The 26,855-nt window shown below is 43.6% G+C and overlaps 1 protein-coding gene across 4 annotated transcripts in view; it reads left to right on the top strand.

Annotated features, from left to right (window-relative positions):
- The first annotated feature begins 1,499 nt into the window (after positions 1-1,499).
- The window catches only part of TBC1D1 (TBC1 domain family member 1), a 192,375-nt gene continuing 167,019 nt past the window's right edge, over positions 1,500-26,855 (top strand). For 2 of the 4 annotated variants that reach the window (XM_031436029.2, XM_031436020.2), the window contains exons 1-2: positions 1,500-1,729; positions 11,344-11,841. In XM_031436029.2, coding sequence (XP_031291889.1) covers positions 11,425-11,841 — 417 coding nt within the window. In that variant the 5' untranslated portion in view covers positions 1,500-1,729; positions 11,344-11,424. The remainder of the gene's footprint in view (positions 1,730-11,343; positions 11,842-26,855) is intronic. The other 2 variants (XM_031436072.2, XM_031436068.2) reach the window with 1 other exon arrangement.

Genomic DNA, 26,855 nt, shown 5'->3' with positions numbered 1-26,855 from the left:
GATGTGAGCATTCAGAGGAATAGAACCAGGCATTCCCACTCTTAACAGTCTCCAAGAGCCTCCTCAGCTTCTAGGAACGCACTGTTCCTTCAGGGAGGGGTGGGAGGAGGGGGAGGCAGGGGAGAGGAGGGAGGGGAGAACCTTGAGCCTCTATTTGCCTCCTGAGCCACGGTAACAATAGCTGCTGCCACTAGTTAAGGTCCATAGATGTGCCACTGTGCTAAGCACTTTTCCACTGTATCCTCACAATGGTCCTATACAGCATGTATTGGTCCCATCTTATAGGTAAAAGAATGAAGACCAGAGGTCCAGTAGCTTGCCTAAGCCAATTCAGTGGTGGAATTGGGATTTGGGTTCACGTCCAACCCTCAAACTCAGCCACTTCCCTAAAGTCAGCCTCCAGATAAACTAAGTAAAAAATACTGAAAGATGCTGTCCCCTTCTGCTGCCGTCCCCCCGCCGCCCCCCTCCCCCCAGCTCCCCAGTCCATCTCCGTCTTCCTGCTCTCCCCTCCCTGCTCATCCGTGTCTGGAGATGGTGCTAAGCCCCCCGACTTTCCTCAAATTTCCCCCTCCCTACCTCCGGAGGTCGGGGTGGGGGGTGGGTGCGCGCGCCCTGGACCAGAAGGGACGGAAAAAGCGCCCAAACTAGCCCCTGCGTCACTCCGGCAGTTGTTCAGAAATGGGGTTTACTGCTGGTTAGTAGGGGAAGACACTTCAGCCTTCGCTGCTCCCCGAGTCTCTGCTTTTCCAATCTTGCCTACCAGCGCCCCATAAGATGTCCGTGCCTCAATTCACTCCCTGCCATTATCCAACCCTAGGACAGGAAGAAGAGGTGATGCGGGGGAGAGCCAGGTGGCTTGGTCGCCTTCCTGTGTTCCGTGCAGTTTTCACTCTGTCCATTTCGGAGAGAGAAGGCTAGAGTGAAGATGAGGCGAGGCTACCGCGAGGGAGCGAAGAGCGGTCTGGCTGTGCCACCTGCTGAGAGCCCCGCAGGCCGAAAGCGCGGCGGGCAGTGCCACCTGCTATAAATAGGCCACCGGGGACAGGGTGTGCGACCGCACATCACCCCGTGAGGGCCTTAATCACGCGCGGGGCCTCGGGGCCCCAGGGGTTCGGCGGGCCAGGACCCTGCGCTGGGGCTGGGTGGGGCGGCGTCCCGGACACCCTCTCCCGGGTCGGGGCTGGAGGCCCAGAGGCGGGCTGAGGATGGACCGCCGGGAAGGGGAGAGGCAGGGAGGGGAGGGAGGCCGCGGCGGACCCGCACTGCAGCAGCTGTTGCCCGCGTGTGACTCGCCTGTCCCAGCCATGCAGCTGGAGCAGAGTCACACGGCGCAGTGGGGAGGGAGGGGGCATCGTGTCCCCTTCTTAAGTCCCTGGGGACCGAGTTGGGAGATCCAGGGTTCTGCCCTCCCCTCGCCTCCCCAGCGCTCGCCCTGCCGGGGAGGAGGAAACGCGAGCCGCGCGCAGACACCTCCTCCTCCGCCGCCGCCGCTACCGCCGCCGCCGTCCCCGCGCCCTGGTGCCTGTTGCTGCCGCCGCCGCCGCGGGATCCGCCGTGTCCTCGGCTGGGTGGAGGAGAGGCGGGAGCCCTCTCGGCTCCCCGCGGCGGGAAAAGCGCAGCCGGCCCGGCACGATGCGGGCCCCGCCCGCCCAGGCCTTCCCCGGGCTGCCCCCGAGCACCTGCGCGCCCCGGCCGGGCCCCGCACTCTGAGCGCGCCGCGATACAGGTAGGCGCTTTCTGGGGCCTCGCCCACGCCACCCCACCGCCTCCTCCCAGGGCATCCTGGCTGCCCCCCACCCCCAGAAGGCCCTTGCGCTCCCCTGCCCGGGGAGAAGCGGGAATCGGGCGGTCCTGGGGCTTCCCTGCTGTCCTTGACTTGCACGGGGCTCGCGGGGGAGGAAGTTCATTGTCATCTCGTTGTCTCCTACTTGGACGAAAGCGAAACCTTCAAGTTCAGAACGACCCAGGCACTCCGGTGGGCGCCCTCCCTCTGCCCCGCCCTCCACTCCTGCTCGCAGTCCTCGCATCACCCCTCCCCCCTCCCGCCAAATATCTCTAGGGCTAGTGTGTTTGCAAGGCGACCAGATCAAGGGAGGGCGATTAGAGTGACCCCAAGCCACCCTTTAAAAGTTCAGGGTACTTTGCAGTAGCAATTTTGTCAGCTCCACCAGTGCGCGCAACATTTCTTTCTATGGGCACATCCTGTACCAGTCATTTTGAAACCCTGCTTAATTGTTTCTAGCAGCTTCCTGATCGCTCTGTGATTATGAGACCCTTCAAACTTGGCCGCACATTGTTGTGTGTGTGGATTTTTAAAACAGTTTCATTTTCTTTGAAATCCACATAGAGGCGGCTTTACCTGTTGTGATTTCATTTAAAATAGATTATTCTCTGGGAGTTACTTAAAAAGGAGAAGAAATTGAAAGTGATGATTGTTCCAACCACCGAAGTTTAATTTTCAGAGTGTCCTACATTAATGGGTGGGCATCACTTCATGGATCTCTCCTTCTTCCTTTTAGATGATTGGATGATTTCAGTTATTTTATAATCAGACTTTGAAAGAACATTTTAAAATGACCTGGTTTAAATGGGCCACATCCAAAAAACTCAGCTATCTCTACAAGTCCAAACTTCTAAACTTTTTGCTCTGTACTTGCTTTGAACTGCAGAGGCCTTGATAAAAATGCTTTCTTTGGGAAGGCAGAAATTCATTCTCTTCCCCAGGTTCCAGATAGGATTGGTGGGAGTGGAAGCCTGGCCCCCTCTGTGTTCTGATGTGCGTAGGGCGCCTGCTGGGGTTGGGAGGGGTTGAGAGGAAGAATAAACCCAGAGCTGTTCCAAGAGGCTGAGAATCCGCCCTGCAGAATGGCCCTTGGTGTTTCTAAAGACTTCAGTTCTGTTACCATCTTGGCTTAGGGGACCCTGAAGCAGGTGAGTTCTGCACCTTTTGCTAGAGTTGAGATGGCTTCACTTGCTTGGGGAGGAGGCTTGCCTCATTATGAGCTCCTTCCTAGGAACCTTGAAGACTGTCTAAAGGAATAAGGACATTGCATGAAAAAATTTGTGTAAAATAGGATTGACTGCTTTTGTAAACAAATGTTTTTCCAACTGTTTGAAATGGAAAGCTATTGCAGTCTTGAATCTGCCTGTTTCTTTTTCTTCCTACCAAGTTACAGGGAAATAAGACCTTAAAAAGTGCTTGCTCTCCAGACTTCTCTGTTAAGTACTCATTGACAAAGCATGAACAACAGGGTAGTGAGCAGAGCTGTGGATTAAAGGGCGCCGTGTGAAATGTTTAGGGGCCAATTTCTGCAGTGAACACAGGGGAGCATCCTGAGACTATCAATTGAGTGCAAGGAGATGGAAAAGGGACTAAGTGTGGCTCAAAGCAGTAAATGAAATCATCAAGTGACAATTAAAATAAATGCCTTCATGTGGATATGTCCAGCCACTTGCAAACCAGTAAAACGGGGAAATTCACTGTAGTTGTAATTGTTAACATCAAAGTAAGGTTTTGCAAATGAAAGTCTCTTCTTAGACTACCATTATCTTTGGAGATTTCCCCTTTCACTGATGGTATGTCAGCGTTGACCTTTTACCCATACGACCTGGTTTGTCATAGTACCAGATGGTTTGAGGAAGCAAAGGGCGATTCTGAAGAAATAATTCAGTTTGCCCCTCCTCCCTTATTATTCAGCTGTTGGCAATACCTGTGTCCCACTTCTCTAGGAGGCGACCTTCACCAGAAAGGCTGCAGTAGCAATTAGATGTACCCCGTGCATAGCCACGTGTGGGTAGGCCACTCCTTTCAGACCCAGATCTTCTAGGAACTTCTAGGAAGTACTACGGGTTGCACTAAGCAGCATGGCGCTTACCTGTCCCCTAGCATCTCTAATCACAGCACCCAGAGTAAGGATGCCTGCCTGTGGATTCTGTCTTTGTGCTTTTAATTTTATCTCACAAAATGTCAGCTCCCTCAGGCCCCTTTAACTCTTTTCACAGCATTTGCCTGAGGGTCCCAGGTCTTCCCTCTTCAGATTCCCCAGAGGATCTAGCCTGTATGTCAGTCCATTTGAGGACTTAAGTATGTATGCTTATGTGTGGGTGCCTTGGCATAGTTTGCTTTGCCCTTTTTCCTGTCCACTGTGCTGCCTTTCTCAGACTTAATAGCCACATTCATCCCCATACTTGACGCGTATCCTTTTCTTTCCCTGGTCATTAAAACTTGGGGAAGCAGAATCCATTCATTAAACACAGAAGCCAAGGTGTGTTGGGTCTGTAGCCCTCTGGTGATGGCACAGGATTTAGGTTTGCAGTGCAAATTATAAATGCCTTTGCCGACTTTTATCTTCACCTCTTCCCTTCCAACCCCACATTCCAATAAAAACATTTTGAAACCAGCTTCCTCACAAAAGACATGAAGTTTTCCATCTTCAAGGGTTTTGTTTTTTTTTTTTTGACATTTTCAAGACAAGATTTCCATTTGGTGAGTTCTTAGATTTAAGGGCAATGTGTCCCTTTTCAGGTTTCAGATGTTTGGAGAAAGATTTGTCACATTTGGGGCATATGAAATATTCTTAACACTTTGGTTTCAGTGAAGCTGTGCAGAATACAGGAAATATGTTTTAACACCAACAAAGATGTTCTTAATTTTAAATGTACCTATTTCCTGTGAGACAAGCAGCAGCTATTTTTTTCTCTTAAAAAAAAAGAATGTACCCATTTAACAACACATTATATGTGATCAGTGAATCTAAACTTACAAAGAGGGTAATCACTTATGGGATTGTTGTCAAACTTAATTAATTTATACCTGTAAAGTGCTTAGAACAGTGCTTGGCACATAGTGAGCACTCAAGATATATTACTTATTACTGTTATTATATTTATTTGTTCTACACTGTTACCGTAAAACTTTGACACTAGATTTAGATTACTGACACAAAATCTAGGTTGAAAAACAACCCAGCTAATCCACTAGAAAGATATTTTAGAGTTACTCCCATCTAGAGAGATTGTTATATTGCAAAGAAGAGAAATTTGGGCACAAGGCAGGTCTGGATTCAGATCCTGCCTTCACCATTTACTGGCAAGAGGACCTTCTGTAAAATGGGGATGATTTAAAAACTCTTGTCAGAGTTGTAAGATCACAGAAGATCATATGTGTAATGTCCAAGAAGAGGTAGCTGGTCAATAGGTATTCCTCTGGCAGAGTGGCTAAGAGCAGACACGAACAATGGAGTGGAAGGACCTGGGCTCAAATCCCGGTTCTGCCACTCTGCTATATGACCTTGGGCAAATGACCTCCCTTCTCTGTGCCAGCAACCTCCTTCTCATCTCTCATCTTTAAATTGGAGCTGATAAGGATAATTACAGTCCATAATAGTCCTTATTCAGGTATGGTAATACATAGTCCCTGGAGGACCTCCCGCCCCCACCCCTTTTATCCCATGCAGTGCAGTAGAAGAGAGTACACGAAGTGATGGTGGCATTGTAGAGGACTAGGCTTGAATGAGCTCTGATTTATAAAGGAAGGAAATCATTCAAAACATCATTACTTTATGTGCCAAATTAGAGAGGCACACCCTGGTACTGGAACATCCTTGATGATGAAAAGGCCAGGACCACTGGCTCCAGGAGCTCCATGTGATGGTGAAACAGCCAACTGCTCTAAAGATCTTTGGGACCTGTGGGTGATTCCTGGGTGAGCAGCACCTTGCTCTGATGGGGTGGGACTCTCCATGCAGGAAGTGGACAAATATTTGAGCCCAGCCAATGAGCTCATTGCACGAGATCAGAGTATTCTGGTGGCCGAATAATCCTGTTCAGCTGCATGCCTATTCTATCTGGGGTAAAGAACAGGAAAATTAAGCCATTGATTCTCAAGAGGAAGTAAGTGGCCACCCAGGGATTCCCTGCCCATTCTGCAGGTACCTGACAGCTAATCAGTATTGACTGGTTCCCAACCTGGCCTGGAGCCAGAAGCTTCCAACAGCCCTGCCTTCATCCTTCTCTCTCTCCCTTCTCCCCTCCCAGAAGCTTTCTGAGGAGTGAGGGCTGAATCTGCTGGGGCTGCAGTGTTGTTAGCTACTGGAAAGTCCCCATCCTCCTGCCTGTGGTTTGCTGGGAGGGAGTGGAGGGGGGCTGGGAAGAGAGAAGTTTCCAGGGGCGGCCAACTAACTCCCACCATCACCTCTCTTGCTTCCTGATTGATAAATCCCATCCTTTCTTCATGTACCTCTCCCACGTTTATGTTCTTGAAGGGAAGGCAAGAGCAGCTTTCTATCCCCACACAATGTCAGGGACATTTGGTGTTATACATTATGAAAATGAGATTCTCCAGATTTTAGAGACAGACGAAAGCTTGGGGATGATCTTGTTCCATTCTCTTATAAGAATAAACTTGAGATTTGGAGAAGTAACTTGGTTTCTCAACTTCGCAGTCAAAAGTGTTTTCATAAGAAGACTGAAATTCTTTGCAGCACTTGGATGGGAGTCAGGGGCTTGGACTGTCCTAATTCTGTCACCAAACTTGGACAAGCCATTTAATTTCTCCACTTTCCTCATTTCATGTATGAGGGAAATTTCTGAGTGGCTAGAAAGGACCTTTCTAGCTTTAAAATTTTGTGATTGTAGGTGATGCTTCAAGAGTTATAGAGCATAGCAGGTCTCACTGACAAGATTATTGGAACTGTTCTAGAAAAAAAAAAAAAAGGTACCTTTGTGTTTTGGGCCCTACCATGTTTGTGGGCTGTGGTAGGTAGGAGCTGTGTAGAATACAGACAGTCTCTGTAAGGGGTAGGACTTGGGCACAAATGAGTCTGCTGTTGAGAACACGACCAGAAGCCCAGTGGAATAACAGATCATAGTATTTCATACTGAGGTATGAGGTAGGTAGTTCTACCTGGGGCTTAAAGATGGTCACAGGTTTTGTGCAAATGATGTGGATCGAGACGGCTTAAGAAATAACCTGATGGTTTGTTAGTATTGTGTGAATAGTTCTTCTGTTTCATGGAAATCTTTATTGAACAGTAATGTGAACAGTTACTCACCTAGTCTAAGTTACCATGAATCTTACATCAGCAGAATCTGAATTGCTTATAAGTAATGATGGCTATGTCTGAAGTAGAACTTATTATTTGATACCTTGTTAACAGTGTTAAAGTCCAATCTACTTTTTACAGAGAAACTAAGATGTACCCCAGCTGGTTGAAAAGTGAAAACTTGAGACATTCAGTTAGTTTTGTCAGTGAAATGGCAAAACTAATTTGATCACTGATTATTTACCAAATGATCGAAATGACAAAGTTGTTTAATTTTTTTTTTTTTGCTTCATGCATCTTATGTTTTATTGTTGCTAAATTGTGTAATTTTTTTGCACTATGTATATATTCCCTTACAAGAAAACTGAAAGTAATTCTGCTACACTTGTTGCCACCAAATTAATAACTGCTTTCAGCTACACTAATTGATAGATCTTGGGTCTTCCTTTGTAATAATTCTAGTGCTTCTTTAAACATGTCTTGGGATTAGCATCTGTCATCGGTTAGAACTTGAAAGAGATTCAGTTACAGGAGTGGAAGTTGAGCTAGACATAATGCCGCTTTCACCTGTAGGTGAGAGAGAGAAAAAAGGAGCGAGAGAGCCCATCATTTATGGGGTTATATGAACTTCAAGTCTGTTTTCAACATCAAGAGAAGCTACACTTTAAAGGAAAAGAGACAGGGAATACACTTTCATGAAATACATTAGTGCTCTAAATACAGTATGGGCTTATTTCTGAACTTCTGAACGTTTAAAATAAAAAATTAGGTCTTAACTACATTCAAATTACATTATAAAAATTTACTCAGCACATATGCATGTATAACATCTAGAAAAATACAGAGTAAATAGACTTCAGTTCTAGTTCAAAAGAGGTTTAGAATTTGAATACTGTTTTTAGAAACCCTAAACTTTTTGAGTTTACGAAGCTTACAGACTTGTTGAGGGACACCTATTCAAACTTTCTTAAAATAAATATGATGATTAGGTGCAAAGTGAAGGAGGACGTGGTGATGGATGCCCTACATCACCTTGGAAGAAAGAGGCGATAGTTGCTTGAACTAGGACTTGTGCATGAGTTGGGATTAGGTTAGAGGGCGAAAGTGAGGGTCATGGGGAGAGTCTCCTTGGGTTCTTCATGTTTCTACACGTTTTCTGAGCAGAGGCACTGACTCCTTTGCTCTGGACTACCTTTTCAATTTCTTTTTTTTTCTGATAGCAAACAGCCATGGAGGATAGAAAGTATCTCTCTCTGGAGTGAAGGATGGACATGCTTACTCCCCAGTATGAAATATTCAGGCTTCTAAAACTCAGGTGCCTCTCCTGTAACCCACTGTGGATACAGGTGTCATCTGGCCCGTGGGAACGGAGGGTCAGGGAACCAGCACAAATTGCTATTGCTCTGAGTAATAAATTGTCCTTTGTCTCTGACCCCCAGGCTTACTTGTGGCTGACTAACTAGTTAGCTTGCAAGTAGGATATAGTTGCAGGCCCTTTACAGTTTGTGACAGGCACTGTGTTCCTAGCAGAGAGGAACAGAATGCACTATGGCACAGAGGCATGAGAATTCACATCTCACATGGGGAACAATACCTAGTTACTTATCATCTCCAGAACCGAAAGGTGCATGAAAGATATGAAGTTGGTGAGAGAGACAGGACCAGATTTGGAAGAGATCACATATGCTGTGTAGAAGGTTTTAGGTGTTTTTTTTTTTTTTAATGGAGGTACTGGGGATTGAACCCAGGGCCTCATGCATGCTAAGCATGCACTCTACCTTTGAGCTCTATGACCCCTACTCTCTGCCAAGAGTTTAGATTTTATAGGGGCTGTTACTAAGGAATTTTAGCAGAGGAGTGACATGATCAATTTTGTGTGTGGGTTGAATTACTCTAGCAAATATGTGAAGGCTGGATTGAAGGTTGGCCACTTTTTCAACAGCTGAGGAAAGATAAGCTCTATTTAGATGTAAAGCAGTTTAGAAGTAGTGATAGGATGAGGAAGGCATCAGAGTGACTATCTTAGTCCATTCGGGCTGCTGAATATCACAGAATAGACTGGGTAGTTTATGAACAACGGAACTTATTTCTTACAGTTCTGGAGGGTGGGAAGCCCAGGACCCAGATGCTGGAGGAGGCAGCATCTGTGATGTTCATAGACCGCCACCTTTTCCCTGTGTGCTCTTGTGGTAGAGGGGAGGTGGGCTCTCTGGGTCTCTCTGACGAAAGCATTAATCCTGTGTGTGTGAGTTCCACCCTCATTACCTAACCACCTCCAAGAGGCTCCACCTCCAAATACCATCACACTGGGGATTAGGATTCCAGCATATGAATGAAGGGAGATCAGACCAAACATTCAGTTACAGCAAGGACTCCTTGGCTTTTGACTTGGCCAATAAAATAAATGGTGATACTGTTCACGGAGATGTAGCTCATAGGAAGGCAGAGAACCTCTGGAAAGGAGGGAGGTGAGACTGAGTGAGTTTTAAAATGACTAAATTGAGGCCGAGGTGCTATCTGGATAGGTGATCCAGATAGAAATATTTAATGGTCTCTGCCGACCTGGAGCTCAGGAAGGAGACAGACATGTGGGAATCATCAGGGCGTTTGTGGTAGATGCATTCTTGTGCAGCATTCAAGAGAGCAGTTTGAGAATCAGGTGAAAACTCAAATCACTTGTGACAAGCAACTCCCGCTCTCAAGGCCTCAGTTTCCTAGGTCATAAAAATGGCAATAATAATAATAGTCTCTAACTCGCACTGAGGTTAGAGATGAAGGTTGTTATGAAGATGAAATGAGATAACAGGTGCAAAGTGCCTGGCACTCAGTGAAATGGAAGCTGTCCTCAGTGGCAGCAGGAGTATCAGAGGTGGTTGCTGACACCATGAGACTGGGTGAAATTGTCCGAAGGGAGCAGGTGGGATGAGGGGAGAGGACAGAGTCAAGCAGGGGTAGAAGGAACTGAAAAGAAGCAACCAGAGCGGTAAGAAGAGAACCAGGAGAGTCTCAAGCAGGACGGTGTGGTCCATGGTGAGAAGCTGATCAGAAGGGACAAGACAGCTAAGGACTAAAAAGCGCCGTTTGGATTTCACAACCAGAGGATGTGGGCGACCTTTGAACGGAAGCAACTGCTTCTAGTCACAATCCAGATTGTGGAGGGGCAGGAGGAAGTGGAGACGGCAAGTGTAGACTTTACCTGGAAGGCAGTTGTGCAGGGAAGGAAGAGTTGGGGCCGGGGGAGGTTTGAGGTCAAGGGAAGATATCTGTTTTTTTTTTTTGCAGGGGTGGGAGAGACTTCATTCACTCTTTATCATATTTATGGGGCCTGTTGGGGATTGGGGATACACTGACAAAGAAGATGCAGGCCCTGTCTTCACAGAACTTCTTGAAGCATGTGTATATATACGCTCAGGGAACACACGAGAGAATGAAGTTCCAGGGAACAAGTGAGTACAGGTTAGGGCCTGAGATCCTGTAGCCAACTCAGCTCTGGGCAGAAAGGTTTTGCCATTGATGGAACAGGAGGGCGATGGGAAACATCAAACGTGGTTGTCAAAAGTCAAGCAGAGAGAAGGGAGGATTACCCACTGGGTGAGTGTGAGTCTAGTACTGGCAACGCCCTCTGTCGATGAGGAGAGGCAAGGTGTTGAGATGATGATTCATATACATGAGTGAAACAAAGCAGTATTTATGATGGTGTTTGGAACATAACAGTCGCCAAGAACACATTAATGGAATTTGAATTCGTGATTCAGAACCTCTGGCTACGTCACGGGGAAAGCCTTTTACGTCTAAAGTGGTATCAGGAGTGATAAGGTCCGTTGTTGAAAACTGCTCTGGTTCAGTAGACTATGATGACAGACAGCTGATACTTTTTCTCACAAGATTACTTTTGGCGGGGGTGGGGGGAGCCACCAGTACTTAATTTGATCATCTTAAAAAAAATTCCTCGAAATACATGTAAAATAACACAGCAGGGGGGATAAAGCTGTCCAAGCAGGAGCCTGTTGTTTCTGTGGGGCTTGCCCTTGTTGACTCTAAGAGACTTAACGTTCACCAGGAGCCACCCGGTGGGACCTTTGTAACCCATAGTGAGTGTGACGCTTACGGCGTTTTCAGGCTTTATATGTAGTACAATTTCAAGGAAGCTCTCGGCCGAGCAGCTTATTTGAACTAATATCCATTTCTTCCTCTATTTGGGTTTCAGACTCTTAAGCTCTTCTGAAATAGTAACTCTTCGAAAGTAGCTATTGCGGTGACTTCATTAAATTCTAATGCCTCTGTTTTTCCCCTGCAGGATTCTGCATCAGAAGCATGTAAAATAGATAGCTTGGTCTAGAATAGAAAACAGTGGCAGCGTTTGGCCGAGTTTCCCAACATGGAACCGATAACGTTCACAGCGAGGAAACATCTGTTTCCTACTGATGCCTCGGTGGACTTCGGCCTCCAGCTGGTGGGCTCCCTGGCGGTGCACTCTCTGACCACCATGCCCATGCTGCCTTGGGTCGTGGCGGAGGTGCGGAGGCTCAGCGGGCAGTCCTCCAGAAAGGAGCCTGGTACCAAGCAAGTCCGCCTTGCTGTTTCGCCCTCTGGACTGAGATGTGAGCCTGAGCCGGGGAAGAGTCAACAGTGGGACCCGCTGATCTGCTCCAGCATCTTCGAGTGTAAGCCTCAGCACGTTCACAAACTGATCCATAACAGTCACGACCCAAGTTATTTTGCTTGTCTGATTAAAGACAAGGCAGCCCATCAGCAGAGTATCTGCTACGTGTTCAAAGCCGACGATCAAACAAAAGTAAGTGGAGGTGGGGATCCAAAGGGTGAAGGTGTGGCTGGATGGCTTTTGTTGCACGGGGTCCGAACGTTTAAGTATCTTGGAATTAAGAGAAAGCTAAGGCTGCAGCTAAACATAGATTATGTCACTGGAGTTTTGGTTTATGGGGAGGGTTGCTCTATAGTCTTGAAGAACATTTGATAACAGATATTAAAATGAAAAATGTAGGAGGCCCAAAATTCAACAGAGAAATCTTTCTAAACTTATACCGAAGAGCTGAACTAGTAGGATTCAGCTCATTTAAGGTGTGTGTTCTAAAAGAGTGCTTCTCAAACAGAATTGTGCCCAGGACTCCCCTGGGGGTCTTGTTAAAATGCAAATTCTGATCCAGTAGGTCTGGGATGAACCCTGAGACTGCATTTCTAACAAGCTGCCAGGAGATACTGGTACTGCTTCTGTGCAGATGGCACTCTGAGTAGAAAACTCCTATATCAGCGAGCTCTACATTTTTAATTTTGTTAACAAAAATACATTTATGATAAGAATATTATTAGCCAGTTTCCCAAGGTGTAATGTTCACTTAGGCAGAGACCATTGGTAAAAATAGTGGATATGAATCTAAGCTTTGAAACTTTCAGGTTTTGGGGGGGTTTTTTTGGTCAACTTCATGTCTGATGTGATTAGCTTATTCTTGTTATATCTAATGACATGGCTGAGAAAAATGTTATACGAGAAACGGTAGAAATATTGTCAGCTCTATGTTTATTTGTGCTTGTACTGTTGTTAGCATGTGTTTTTGCAGTTCTGTGCAGAACTCATTCAAGCCACTTGGCTGTTTTGTGAGGGAGGGTTAGTTTAGATACAATTGAAAATGTAATCTCGACAGCCTCTTTCTGCATTGGGCCCATGTTGACCGCGATCGGGTACAGACTACAGAAAGCGAGCAAGCAGGTGGGGGCCTCACTGCTAACCCCGGGGCCTGAGGAAGCCAGCGCTAGGCCTGAGTGTCTGGTGTGCCTGTGTGGCTGTCTGCCACACTCAGGACACGCAGGACTCTGAGGCTGCCAGTGCTGATTCTGGTGGTAGGTGCCAGTAAGTAGACAAGTGCTAATGTTTTCCCCCTCATCCCGCTGGGGCTTTTTTTGCACACCGTCCAGGGTGCATGAACTTCATTTGGAAATGAAAGTTCTCGGTGACTAAATAGATTTGTGGAGATTCACTTTTGTTTGTTCATTCCTTGGTTCTTTCACTCATTCCTTCAGTGGTTGCTGCTCCAGGTCCTGGGTGGGAGGATGTAGTACAGGCCAGAATGAAGGCAGCAGTGTCAGCAGGTAAATACCACATGGTCTGTGGACCGGGCGGCGTGACGGGAGGGCAGAGTATGGAGTCTAACACGCTGGACTGTAAGGAAGACTTTTTGAAATAATGGCTCATCTGGAGATTAAAACCACTATTGTACACACAGAATTGGGTATCTTCTTATTGGAAGTCGTTTGATGTTATTGTTCCTGCATCTCAGGCGGGATAGCATTCCAGTTTGGAGCTTCAGAGGGACTCACTCCAGGATTCCAGTCCTGTCTGCCACCTGTAAACTGGGTGGCCTCAGGCAACACTGAGCTTGTTTCCTCATCTGTAAAATGGGGCTAATTATAGTCTCTATCTCGTAGAGTTGTTGGGAGGGCTAAATAAACTAGAATGGCACCTGAAACCAGTAAGCATTTCTGGCTGTAAAAACTTTTCATTAAAGAAAGTTTTACTGGAAGCAAATTATATGCTAATTAACCTTCAAATCTTAGAAGAAAAAGAGACCAAGAAGCATGTCTTCAGCTCTCAGGATGAGATCCGGGTCATCTCTGAGCAATGTTTTTATAAACTAGACACTTAAAAAACTGCGTAAGTAAACTTAACGGTTGTTGCTCTTATTTGGGCAAATTCCAGGATGAAAATTAGAGGACTGAACAGCCTGTACTCCACGCCAGCTCTATGTAAGGACTGAGTTTCCTTGGGGAGAGTTCTGCATGGAATAGTCGTTCAGCACTTTACGCTTTCGACTCTCTCCCAAATCTTTTACAGCCATCCGAGATCAGGCTTCTGGCCAGTCACTGAGCTACCTGACAGGAAGGAGAGATTTATAACCAAATTCTGGAACTGGGGCTTCCAGTCATGCTGAAAATAGAGATTTGGCCTCATTCTGTATTCTAAAAAGCCATGGTAGAAAGATGAATCAGTTCTTAGGTTATTTCTGGCTTGCATACAGTTTTTATAAACACAAATTGCCAGTACTTAGAGTAATCAGTTGCTGTCATCCTGTCCGTTTTATAAGAGTAATTTGTAACATAAGCACCTCAATCAGCGATTCTCTTGTTGTTGGAAACTGAATGGTAAACCAGATTGGCTCTGATTCTAGCTGGCATGATTATCTTTTATGTTCTTGGGACACCCTAACCTGTGTCGTCGTTTCTCATGACTGTAGCATTTGCTCAGTGAAATAATTCTGCAGGTTAAGGCTTGTTTTAACGAGATGAGCTCGGTATCCAACCACGTTTGCCAGAGGAGATATATGCATTTACTGCCAGGGTCACAAGCTCAAAACTACTGTGTGAGATGAAACCCTTTGAGCAGCATGTGAATTAACTTATTGAAGAAGGTCTGGGAAGAAGAGGCACAGAGAGGTGTTTTATAAGCACAACATGAGATTGTGTTTCCCATTATATGTTCTATGGATACACTCAAGGTGTTCCGCAGAGAACGGCTTCCATGATCAAAATACATTAGGGCAGCATCTCAAACTTCTGATCTGAAGACCCCTTTTCTCTCTTAAAAATTATTGAGGATCCCCAAAAGTGCTAATGTAGGTTATCTATTCAGTAAGTATCTAGTCATACTTACTGTGTTAGAAATTTCTAATTCTATTGTATTAGAAATTCAAACTGGGACATTTAAAGGTATTAAATTTAAAGACATTTAAATTTATTAAAAACAAAAATAATAGGGTGTGGGGGATAGCTCAAGTGGTAGAGCACATGCTTAGCGTGCATGAGGTCCTGGGTTTAATCCCCAGTACCTCCTCTAAAAATAAAGAAAGAAATAAACCTAATTACTTCCCCCCCAAAACAAAACAAAAACAAAAACAATAAACCCTGACGGCTCAGCATAAATTTTTTTGTGTGTGAAAAATAACTGTATTTTCTCCCTGAATTAAGTGACAAGAGTGGCATCATTTGACTTTTTGTTTGCTTGGTTTTTCTTTTTCCAAATCTCTTTCACGTCTAGACAACTATTAGTTCACGGCTGCTTCTCTACTCATTCTGTTTGTGATATGTTGTTTGGTTGAGGATATGAAGAAAATTTGGCCTCACACAGATAAGTAGTAGGAAAATGGAGAAATATTTTATAGCCTTTTTAGAAAATTTGGAATATTTTTCTTTAATGTTATCCCCAAACTCAACAAATGGTAGTATTCTGTTGCAATATAAAATCTGAAACCATATCAAGGCACTTTTTGCACTTTGTTGTATTAAAATCCATTAGTCTGTCTTGTGCCTTAATGAGTCTTCTAAGCAAGCATGATTCTGTAACATTGTGCCTAGATTATTTGGGAAATATTGGTTCACTGAGTTATACAGACCACACCCTGAGAACTGCTGTCTTAGAGAAACACTGTATTTTCTATTCCACTCTTGAATTATGTATTAGTCCATTAAATCCCCAAATTTATTTGACCATAGGTTACATTTTCTCATAACATCCAAGAGCATCCCTCAGAACACATGTGAACACAGTGGCATAAGGTTCTGGGTTGAAGTTTAGTTTTGAGTTGGGATCCATGGCAGGAAATGAAAACATTCACTCCAGAAAACAGGTGGCTGCTTGGGTGACCCTGACCAGATCTTCACCTCATCACATCACAGAGAAGTCGGGAGTTCCTCCTAGACTCAGCCCTAGAAAAAGCATCAAGTCTAAGAAAATTGCCTCAAGATTCTTTCCTTCCCCAGTTCTTCAGCTTTGTTTCTGCTAAGAAAATTCATACTCAGAAGACCATCAGATCTACCACTCACTTGAGTTTACTTTAGATCACTCAGAAGAGTATTTACATTTTAATTCTTTTTTAAATCTATGAAGTACAAAGCTCTGCTTCCTTTAAGAGACTGTCCAGCACTGAGTTGCAGGTAGCCGAAGGGTTATGTGCTGACATTTTATGTTGTTGTTTTATGTCAATAAAAGGAAAGGATGAAATTTGAATGGGAAATGGCAGGGATTACTGAGCTGGTAACAAATGGAGGAGAAGTGTAGGCTGGTGTTCAGGGGAGAGAGTGAACCGTACGTGGGACCCTGGGTAAGTCAGAAATCTGGTAATAACGTGAGAGTAGTTTTGCTGTAAGTGCCCGCAGTTCTTCAGCCGACTTACCATCCCTGAAACCCATCCTGACTTTTCAAACACTGTTCCCGACCTTAGTCAGATCTGATCTTCTGGCTCTGACATCTAATCTGGGCAGAGTGGGGAGTTTCAGGACTGAGACGGGCCGGGTACTCCCGGATTCCCTTTCTGCAGCCTCCCTAAGAGCATCTTGGGTTTGCTAGAATCTCGCTGGCCTCATTCCTCCCTCTCCCAAGGAGGACATCCCATCTCTTACTGGGACATGATAAAGTACTAAAACCTTAGGGATGAGGAGGAGGGGGAAAGTGTGGAGAAGGAACTTGAGATGGGGAGTAGAGATGCTGAAGTGACTGCATGGGAGGCAGAAGTGTAGTCTAGAAGAGGACTTTGTTAAAGGTTGCCGAGGAAGATGTGTTTAAGAGAATGTCAGTGTCCCTTGAAAGAATGGGTTTCCTTTTCTATGAAATTTGGCAATGAAACTGCATTTCTTGAAAGTGATATATATCTAAGACTGAACCCTGTGGGCTTCCATACCTCTCATTTTAAGAGTGCTTAACTATTTGTGGACTTAAAGAGTAAGAAATGTTTCCTTTTGAAATTTCCAGTAAAGAACCAATGTATTCTCGCGTGAGGCCCTGTAGGTACCCCGTCTTTCTCAGTAACTGATGGAGAGCTACCTCTCCTGGCCTCTCCGGATCCGTTACATTGCACATCAGCTGAAAAGGTGGTTTAAAGTTGTTTTCCTGTAATTAGCAGGATTAGTACTTCAGTCCCCTGTATTGAACGCCCAAGTTGCTTTGGCTGACTTTTATGATTTAATTAACAATTTAAAAACATTTTATTTTTGATCGTAGCTTTGTTTTGGTTGCATTACTCATTTGTCTTAATAATTCCCCATCTGCTTGGAGTTTTAAGTTAGTGACTTAAAATAAGCACCACTTATTTCGGGATTTTCAATAAAGGCTGTCTTCAGTTGCATCTCTTGCTTGGCTGTTAGATTTGCTGGCTCATTACTTTCTTTCTTTGCTAGAGTGAAGGTCAAAATTACAACTCTGGGCTGGAGCATTTTGTTCCTGAGGGGGATTATTCTGAAGAGCACAGGGTTACTTTGCTACTCTTTTTGTCTTGTGCCCTTTCCCTGGTGAGTCTTCATAATTTCTAAATATCAGACGTTAGTCTGTCTTTGCTACTCAGGGAATAGTTCTGAGAAGGTTTTGTTCTGTATGTTTGGGAAGATTTTTTATCGATCTTAAAATTCCCACTGGGTGTCTTTAATCCCACTCTGGTTTGTTGTGTAAGATTTCACTTGGCCCTCTTGGGGCTGTGACTCAGTGTATGGTTGCACAGACCAGTGTCTCCGTGTCAGCTCAACACTGAACCGTCCGTCATCCTAGACAGAAGTCGGTTGTGGGTGCAAAGATTGGCAGGGATTCTTTTTCATCTATAAAAAGAATGTCCTGGCCAGCATGAACTCCGAAGCATTTGTTGGAAGGTTTGGGTCCATGACACGGGATTGATTACATAGTTCATTTTTGACTTTGAAAAATGAGTCTGAGGGTTTCAGAAGCATCCATCTGGTCATAAGTGCTTAGATAATTTCTTATAAGTCTTTATTTTCAACATGTGTCACTTTATTTTTTTTTAATAATTAATGCTTTATTGTATAAATCAAGACATATCAATGACAAAAAAGTAATAATTTGTGCCTGACATTAGTCTAAGGTTTTTTTTTTCACGTGTGACTTTATATAGCTTTGCATTTTTCACCAAATGCTTTGCCTTTTTAAGCATTTTTATAATATAAATCTGTTCCTAAGAATAGACTTTACAAGTATCTTGAACCTAAAGTTGACTTGCATCTTAAAAAGATTTATTTATAGCCTAGATCTCCACTGTCAAGTACAATAATCAGTAGTCGTTTGGGGCATTTTCAGTGTAGCTCATCTGAACTGAGATGTGCTGTAAGTGTCAAAACAGTAGATTTCAAGGACTTAGTTTTGAAAAAAGGAATGTAAAATATCTCAATAATGTTCTATATTGGTTACATGTTGAAATGACAATATTTTCTATATATGGGGTTAATTCAAAGATAATACTAAAATTAATTTCACCTTTCATTTTACCTTTTTGGATGTGCCTACAAGAGAATTTAAAATTACATACATAGCTTGCATCCTCTTTCTGCAAATGCTGGATTAGCTACCTAAGAAGTATTTCTGGAAATAATCTGAATATTTATCACAAAGTGACTTCAGGTTTCCCCCTTTTCTTTGCTGCCTTGTCTTCGTTAATGATAGAATTTTGCTTGGGGAGGAGGGTATAACTCAGTGGTAGAGCACATGCTTGGCATGCATGAGGTCCTGGGTTCAATCCCCAGCACCTCTTTTTTTTTTTTTTTTTTCATCTTCTTTTTTTTAAAGAATTTTGCTAAAAGTCACTCTAAAAAAAATCACAGTGAAAACTGTGACCTGCTTTTGTTCTTGATGCAGATTGCAGTGGAGAAGAGCTCTGTGGGCCACTGGTTTGGGATATGGTGAAAGAGATAGATCTCTTGTTTCTACTTTCTCTCTTCTTTGAATAAGTTTCCTTCTTCTGGACGCTGAGGTGTCTGTCCCACTAATTGCTGCCTGTGATCCTGAACCCACAATCGGAGCAGGCCAACTGGAGAGCTGGCCTGGCTCTCAGAAGGCCTCAGATGGGGCTGGCTGGGGAGTGGGGCTGGGGGAGGAGCCTGACACAAGACCAACCAGAAAGCTTACATGTGACTTCCGGGCAGCCTGTCTAGGAGCCCTTTTCTGGCTACTTGGATTCCAGCAGTACCTCAGAAGTCATCCTTTCCTGTGGTCAAGTGATGTATTTGAAACGTTGCTGATTTTACATTAATTCTTTCTTTGGAATGTGACCAATGATCCTGCACTTGGCTGGGTGCTAGGGTACAAAGTCAAATAAGCTATGACTGCCCCCTTAAGAAGTAGAATGACATTTTATGTGCCAAAAATAGATTCTGAATGCTGCGCTGCCAGGAATTAGCAAACACCTGTAAGTTATGGAAGAGGACAGCTGAGAGAACGGGAGGAGCCCCAGTATAATAAACGTCAGCAGTTACGTAAAAAGCTGGCGCTGTACAAAAAGAAACAGACGAATGATAAACTGCTCCAGAAGGCAGGATTTTGCAGACAGATTTTGGGCTCCTCCTGACAGTGATAGCCATCTAATAATTAAACGGGTTTTATTGAGCAGTGGACGTGGATGGAGGTTTCACCTGGCAAGTCACCGTCTTCCTGCGTCCACACTTCCCACCATGAGGAACGTACTGCTTGACAGTGTCCCCTCTCATGTCAGACACCTGAGTTGCTCCTAAATCTTTTACATAGAGATGAAGTTGTTTCCTGTGATGTCTGGTTGTTCGTCACGGATCTGTTCTGGAGGGACCTTCCAGAATGTAATGCATTTTCCACAGGAAACTTGAGTGGGTTTTAAAGACCCTTAGGAATTTCACAGGCTGATGAGTTGGGTGCAGATTGAATGGATATCCTGAGTAGAGGATATAACACGTGCCAAACCAGAATGGAGCAAAGACACGTAGCTGGAGCTGCTGTGATTGATGTTTTGCAGATTGCATGGTCAGAGATGAGACAGGGAAGAAAAGCTGGGGTCAGATTTTACAGGGATTGATATGCCTTGCTAAGGGAGTTGGGTATTCTTCTTAAGAAGGTTGTGCTGTTAAGTGTTAGCCATTAGAGGCATTAATCAGGAAAGTGAAATAATCGGATTTGTTTTTAGATTTTGGAGTGGAGGATGGAGTAGAGGGTTGAGAGACAGAGGAGGGAGACCAGTTGGGAGGCTACTGCAGTCAGTGTGAAAACTCCGTCCGTGTCTTGATCCATAAGTGTAATATGAAGTGGCTTGTTCCTGCTGAACCCGTGTTGATGTCTTCTGATCACTGTCCCTTCTGGGTACCAGAATAGTTTGAATAGTCTGTTTATTGGTCTCTGACGGAAGAGAAAGTCAATCAGATTCTGATTTCCTGTCCTATTGATGTTGACCTGCTTGGTTCCTAAGGAATGATATGAAGAATAACATGAAAGTAAAATTTCTGATTTGCTTCTGCTTGGTCTTCTAAAATATATATCTTGGTATCGCCCATCTTAAACACAAACCCTCTCCTAACCGCATTTCCCATTCCGGCTTCCTCCAGTGACGGGCCCAGCTTTGTGCTCCATTTTTCGAGACTTGCTATGGTGGCTGCCTTTGCTTCCACTCACCCACTTTCTCTGGTTTACCAGTTGGGCTTCCATCCTGATCATTTCACTGATGGTTCTTCTCATGTCACCAGCCACCTCCAGCTTGTGAAACCTGGTGATCCCCACTCTGCACTTCATTTATCCCATGTCTCAGTAGCTTTTGGCAGAGATGGCAAGGGAGCATTTCTCCTATCCTGAAACACTCTCTTCTCTTGGCCTTTGGAAAACCACACCCTCCTGTTTTCCCTTTGAATTCAATGGTGGTTTCTACCCAGTCTCCTTTGTTTATTCTTCCTCTTCTGTTCTGAGTTTTGTTTTCTACATTTCTCTTCTAGACACTCTTTCCAGATGAACTCATCATAACATTAAATACCACCTATTTGCTGGCTGACTCCCAAAGGTAATTTACTGCTTAGACTTACTGATGAGTTCCAGACTCGTCTGTCCCACTCCAAACTTGACTTTTCTACTTAACTGCTAAATAGGCATCTCAAACTCAACATGGTTAAAATAGAACTCTTGAATTTATTCCCCACCAGCCCTGGCTTTCCCAGTCTTCTGCAGCTCCTAAGTGACAATGACAATTGCTATGGCCAAAATCTGGGAGTCATCTTTGATTTCTCTTTTTCTTTCACACTTTCATGCAGATTGTTCAAGACCCATTCTAAATCTGTCACGGCTCCATCTTCCCTCACCTGGAATGCAGCAGTACTTCCTAACTTTTCTTCCTGTTTCCATTCTTGCTTCCTTTTTCCACCAAGCAAGCATCCAGAGCCATCTCTAGAAAACCTGTCCATTCATGCCACTCCCCTGCTCAAAACCTCTCTAGCGACTTCCCCCTGTACTTAGACTAAAATCCTGAATTTTGCTGGAGTTTCCACACGGACCTCATTTCCCACACTCTTTCTGGTGCTCTCTGGACCCCAGCCACCCTGGTGTTCATGTTACTAAATTATGACAACCTCATTCTTCACACTGAGCCTTTGTATTTGTTGTTGCCTCTGCCTGGAAGGCTCTGCTCCCAGCTCTTCCTGTGGTTGGTTCCTTAGATCCTTATGAACTCAGTTCAAACTTTATCCTCTGGCCTCCCAGTCAAAAGTGTCCCCACACCAGTCTAAAAACATACAACAAACTAATGAATAAAACAAAAAAGAAGGAGATTCAGATATGGAGAGTAAGCTAGTGGTTACCAGGCTGAGAGAGAAGGACAGAGGGAGAATATATGGGGTAGGGGAAAAGGGGGGTTATTGTGGAATTATATGCAATCATGTGTGTGAAATTTTTGAAAATTGTAAAGCACCATAGAACTTAAAGAATCTTTCATTCAATAAAAATGAATAAATAAAATAAAATCTGATCATGAATTAAACAAACAAAATAAAGTACCCCCACATTGATCGCTGACACTTGATCTGGTTTTAATGTCTTAGAACACTTACCACTGCCTGGAATTATCTTGTTGGTTCCTGTGCTTCCTTGTCTACCATCTCCCCACCTGCCTGAGCAACAGAGAGCAGGGCCCTTGCCTGGCTTGCTGCTGGCCAGACCCCGGCACCCAAAACAGTGCCTGCTACAGAGTGGGTGCTTCAGGAATGAGTGAGTGATGCTACATTTTTGTATTCACTCTTGGGGGTGTGCGCCTCCTTTTGTTACTTTTAACTCTTTAACCCAGTTTCGTCTGGAAACCCCCAGTGCAGCCGTAGCACTGCATTTCCTCCTTCTTCCTCTCCGTCCTCATCAGGACAGATTCTCTTGCTCAGTCCATTCCTAGATCCCACCCTCTCTCCCCGCCCCTCCCGAGCTTCTTTCCCCTCAGGGTCTTTGCTGATAAGATAGCATTCACTGGCTCTCCGCTCTTTGAAATCTGCCCACTGCTCATCTTTGGTTTTTATAAGCACAGATTTGGGGGGCATCTACTGGTGATAGTTGTGGGGAAGAGTTCATGAATGTTGAGTAGTCTTTACTGCTGAGGAGCTTTGTGGTGTGTAAGTTAAATCCTTTCAGCTGTGATTTGAGCCCATTTTTTTTTTTTTGCATCAACCCTTTCTTTCCCCCCAAATAAATACTTTTTCTGATTATAGAGGCAGTTATGCTCAATGTAAAAAAATATTAGTACAGAAGTGTTAAAATTAAAAGTTTCCTTTAATCCCACCTCCTAGAGAGAAATGAACATTAACAGATTGGTGTATATCCTTATAGATTTTTGGAGGGTGGGTAGTTAGGTTTATTTATTTATTTATTTTAGTGCAGGTACTGGGGATTGATCCCAGGACCTCGTGCATGCTAAGCACATGCTCTACCCTTGAGCTATACCCTCCCCCCATCCTTACAGATTTTATTTTTTCATTATATAAACAAATGTTTCTATATGTGATCAATTTATATATTCAACTCTACACATTTCTTTTTTAGAGAGAAAGACCTCTCTCTCTCTCTCTCTCTATCTCCCTCTCCATCTCCCTCTCCATATATATCAAAAATAGAAAGCATATGCACACATGTAGGTATAGCTATTGATTTAGCTATTTTAGACATTGTCTATGATGATAGAGGTACATCCTTCTGAGTGACTGCACGGTTGTGGGCAGCAAGGAGGAAGGAAAGGCTCATTTCACAACTGGCAGAACTGCTCTCGGGTGACAGCATCCTCTTTGTTTAGCTTTGATGAGCCATTCTGGTTATGGAAAGAGAGCACGGCCAGGATGGGCTGGAGGTGACTCAGAGATGTCTGATCTGCCTCACAAAAGAAACAAACAAGATTTTGGAGCAACAAAGGCAAAAATAAGCAAGTGAGACTACATCAGACTAAAAAGCTTCTGCACAGCAAAGGAAACCATTAACAAAATGAAAAGGCTATCTATGGAATGGGAGAAAATATTTGCAAATTATATATCTGATAAGGGGTTAATATCTAAGATAAATGAAGAATGCATACTCAATTGCAAAAAAACCCCACAATTTGATTAAAAATGGGCAGAGGAACTGAATAGACATTTTTCCAATGAAGACATACAGAAAAGGTGCTCAGTAGCACTAATCATCGGGGAAAGGCAAATCCAAACCACAATGAGATATCATCTCACACTTGTTAGAATGGCTGTCATCAAAAAGACAAAATGTAACAAGTGTTGACTTTGATATGGATTAAAGGAAGCCCTTGTGCACTGTTGGTGGAACGTAAATTGGTGCAGCCACAATGGAAAACGGTATGGAGGTTCCTCCAAAAATTAAAAATAGACTACAGTGTGATCCAGCAGTCCCACTTCTGGGTATTATACAAAGGAAATAAAAACAGAATCTTGATGTATCTGTACTCCCATGTTCACTGAAGCATTATTCACAATAGCCAAGACATGGAAACAACCTAAATGTCTATCAGTGGATGAATGGGTAAAGAAAATGTGATACACACACACACACACACAATAGGATATTATACAGTCATAAGAAAGAAAGAAATTCTGTTGTTTACGACAACATGGATGGACCTTGAGGGCATGATGCTACGTGAAATAAGTTAGAGAAAGACAAATACTGTATGGTATCACTTATATATAGAACCTAAAAAAGTTGAAATCATAGAAACAGAGAGTACAGTGGTGGTTACCAGGGGCTAGGGGTAGGGGACATGGAGAGATGTTGGTCAAAGAGGATAAACTTCCAGTTAAAAGATGAGTAAGTTCTGAGGATCTAATGTACAACATGGTGGTTATAGTTACTAACACTGTATCATATACTTGAAAGTTGCTAAGAGAGTAGATCTTAAATGTTCTCACCACAAAAATGAAACAGTAATTATGTGATGAGATGGAGGTATTAGTAACCTTACGGTGGTAATCATTTTGCAATCTATAAGTGTATCAAATCAACAGGACGTACATCTTAAAGTTACACAATGTTGAATGTCAGTTATACCTCAGTAAAGCTGAGGGGAAAGGTACAAGAAGAACAAAATATATACAAATACAAAAAGATACAAGATATAATAAAATAAAATAAAATCCCTAAATAAAAATAACAACAATAACAAAAAAAGATTTTGGAGAAAGCCAAGCCTCAACAGGACTGGAAGCTGAGGCTAAAGTGAAATTCCTGGTTTTGATGGCGGAGTTGGGAGAATGACCAAGGTCTTCTAGGGACGGGAAGCCTGGTATTAGTGTCTTGTTAGCTGCTACGTTGATTATGCTGCAGTGATCTCTCTCTCTCTCTTTCTCCCACTATGGCCTCTCCTTGCTAATATCTCCAAATAGTTATTACAGTCTACAATACATGAGAGGTCGTGTGAGTGTTATTTGTGGACATCGAAGGAAAAGGGCTGTGTGGCATGTAGCACACAGTGAACAGAGAAGGGACGAGTTCTAAGAATGAGAGGAAGAAGGACTGGGAAGACAGCCAGTGCTCCTTGGGCTTGGAATCCAGAGGCAGAGGGAACAGGGGGAGCCATGGACTCCCAGGAACCCCTGGAGAATTTAGGGTGGATGCTGGCCTTCTTTTTCCCCAACAGAAGAGATTCTGATCCAGTTTTTTAATCTGCCAAATGACAGAATGACCCCTGCTGTCATCTGGACTCTATATAGATGTGCATAATTTTGCCAAGCCCCTATTAACAGTCATTTAGATTTCCCCCGGTTTCCTATCTTTGTTACAGTTTTCTCTGGAACCAAAATCTTGCATAGCTTTGTATGTGTATCTTTTAAGCGGACATAGTTAATTAATATAGATGGATAGGAACAATGCCGCCTCCCTCCAAAAAACAGACTAAGCATATTTTGAGTATGATCCCCTTACAGCAAGCGTGGCTTGGGGCCAGTAGTTGCCCTGTGCTAGTTCCCTGATGTTAAATTTCAATCCAGATCACAGTTTAATTATGAAGGCAGGCTTTAATGGGATTTACTGCTTAAAAAAAAACAACAACTGGAGACAAATTGCACATGCATGTGCATAAATGTCACAGCCATGCGATTTCCATTCTCAAAGCTTCATTTATAACACTTGGATTTCTGAAATCTGTCCTTGCTTTTCTCCTTCCATGATATTCTGGGTTTTCTCAGGACTGCTCGTGATAAATGAGGTGACTCCCACTGACTTTAACAATGCAGAAAAGAAGAAGGAAGACTGTTTTATATTGGGAAGCTGTATTTGGCATTTGTGTTCTAAGAAGAAAATAAAATGACAATAAATAAGATTTGAGGTTTTTCTTTCTTGGCTTTTATATTTCAAAGAGTGAACAAACCAGTGCCATTATGGAGTGTTTCTGGCATTTTCTTTAATGGCTGGCCTTACAATTCTTGATCTGTATCCAAAACCAGATGTACCAATGTACACCTCTTCTATCAACTAACTTCAAATGATGCTATTTTTAAAAATAGATATACAACATACAATATTTTTTAAACTTCTTATTACATTTCTGGCATATATAACACTTTAAAAAAGTTAATTAGCATAATTCAACATAGTTGTTCAATCATTTTTCCTTTAAGGTTTTTGGATGATGTTTTACTTCTTATAGCAAATGTCAACAACAGGGAGAAAAGATGTGAAAGAAGATGATTGCTGTCTGGAAGCTTGAAGACTTATCCTTACTTCCTCTTTTAAACTGACAATGTGCATCTTGGAAATGAAAGTTTCAAAAGAAGAAGTAACCCAAAGAATTTTAAGGTTAGAGATCTTAATTTGGTCAGATAGTTTCTGTGCAGTTAACTACTAAGCAAAGAACGACTACTCCTATTTGAGACTCATAATGTAATCTCTGGTTAAAAAAATGCATGTGCATATTTCTCAAAATAAATAACCTAATGCAAATTTAGAATCTGCTGCATCCTCTGTTTCATAGTTCAGATGTCTGAGCTTCCCCTTCTTCGACTCTATCAGTGCTGAGTGTTTACATTCAATTATCTATACTGACTCTTAAAAGTTAACAAATTCTTTTCATCACAAGCAGAATGTTCTTATTTAGCTTCAGTACAGCTGGTGAGGATCAGTTTAGTTCCATCAAAGAGAGCTGAACACTGCACCAGGCATAAGGGATACAAAACCATCGAACAGCCCAGGCCTTGGAGGATCTTAGGGGGCTGTGAGGGTGGGCAGGAGTTTGGAGAGCAGTCCTAGACTGATGCTTCAGTATTATCTGGTAAGAGGTAAAGAAGTACAGTTATGCTTTGGGCATTAGGTGAAGGCTTGTCCCCCTGGGGGTTCCGGAAAGCCATGTAGGAGAAGACGATGGGTGAGCTGATTTTTGGAGGAAGAATGAGAAAGAACCAAGTAAAGAGACAAGGCTGAGAGCCATGAAAAGTGTGCGGTGAGGCATGGCCAAGAGGGTGGGAGAATGAGTGAGTGGGCTTCTGACCTTAGTGGCTGCCTGAGATGAGGAATAGGGGAGAGGACTTGAGGGAGGGGAGCTGGGGACTTCC

The sequence above is a fragment of the Camelus dromedarius genome, chromosome 1 (assembly GCF_036321535.1).
Source record: "Camelus dromedarius isolate mCamDro1 chromosome 1, mCamDro1.pat, whole genome shotgun sequence".
In the NCBI taxonomy this organism is placed as follows: Eukaryota; Metazoa; Chordata; class Mammalia; order Artiodactyla; family Camelidae; genus Camelus; species Camelus dromedarius.
Note: the sequence above shows the minus strand (reverse complement) of the source record. Positions and strands in the feature narration are given on the sequence as shown.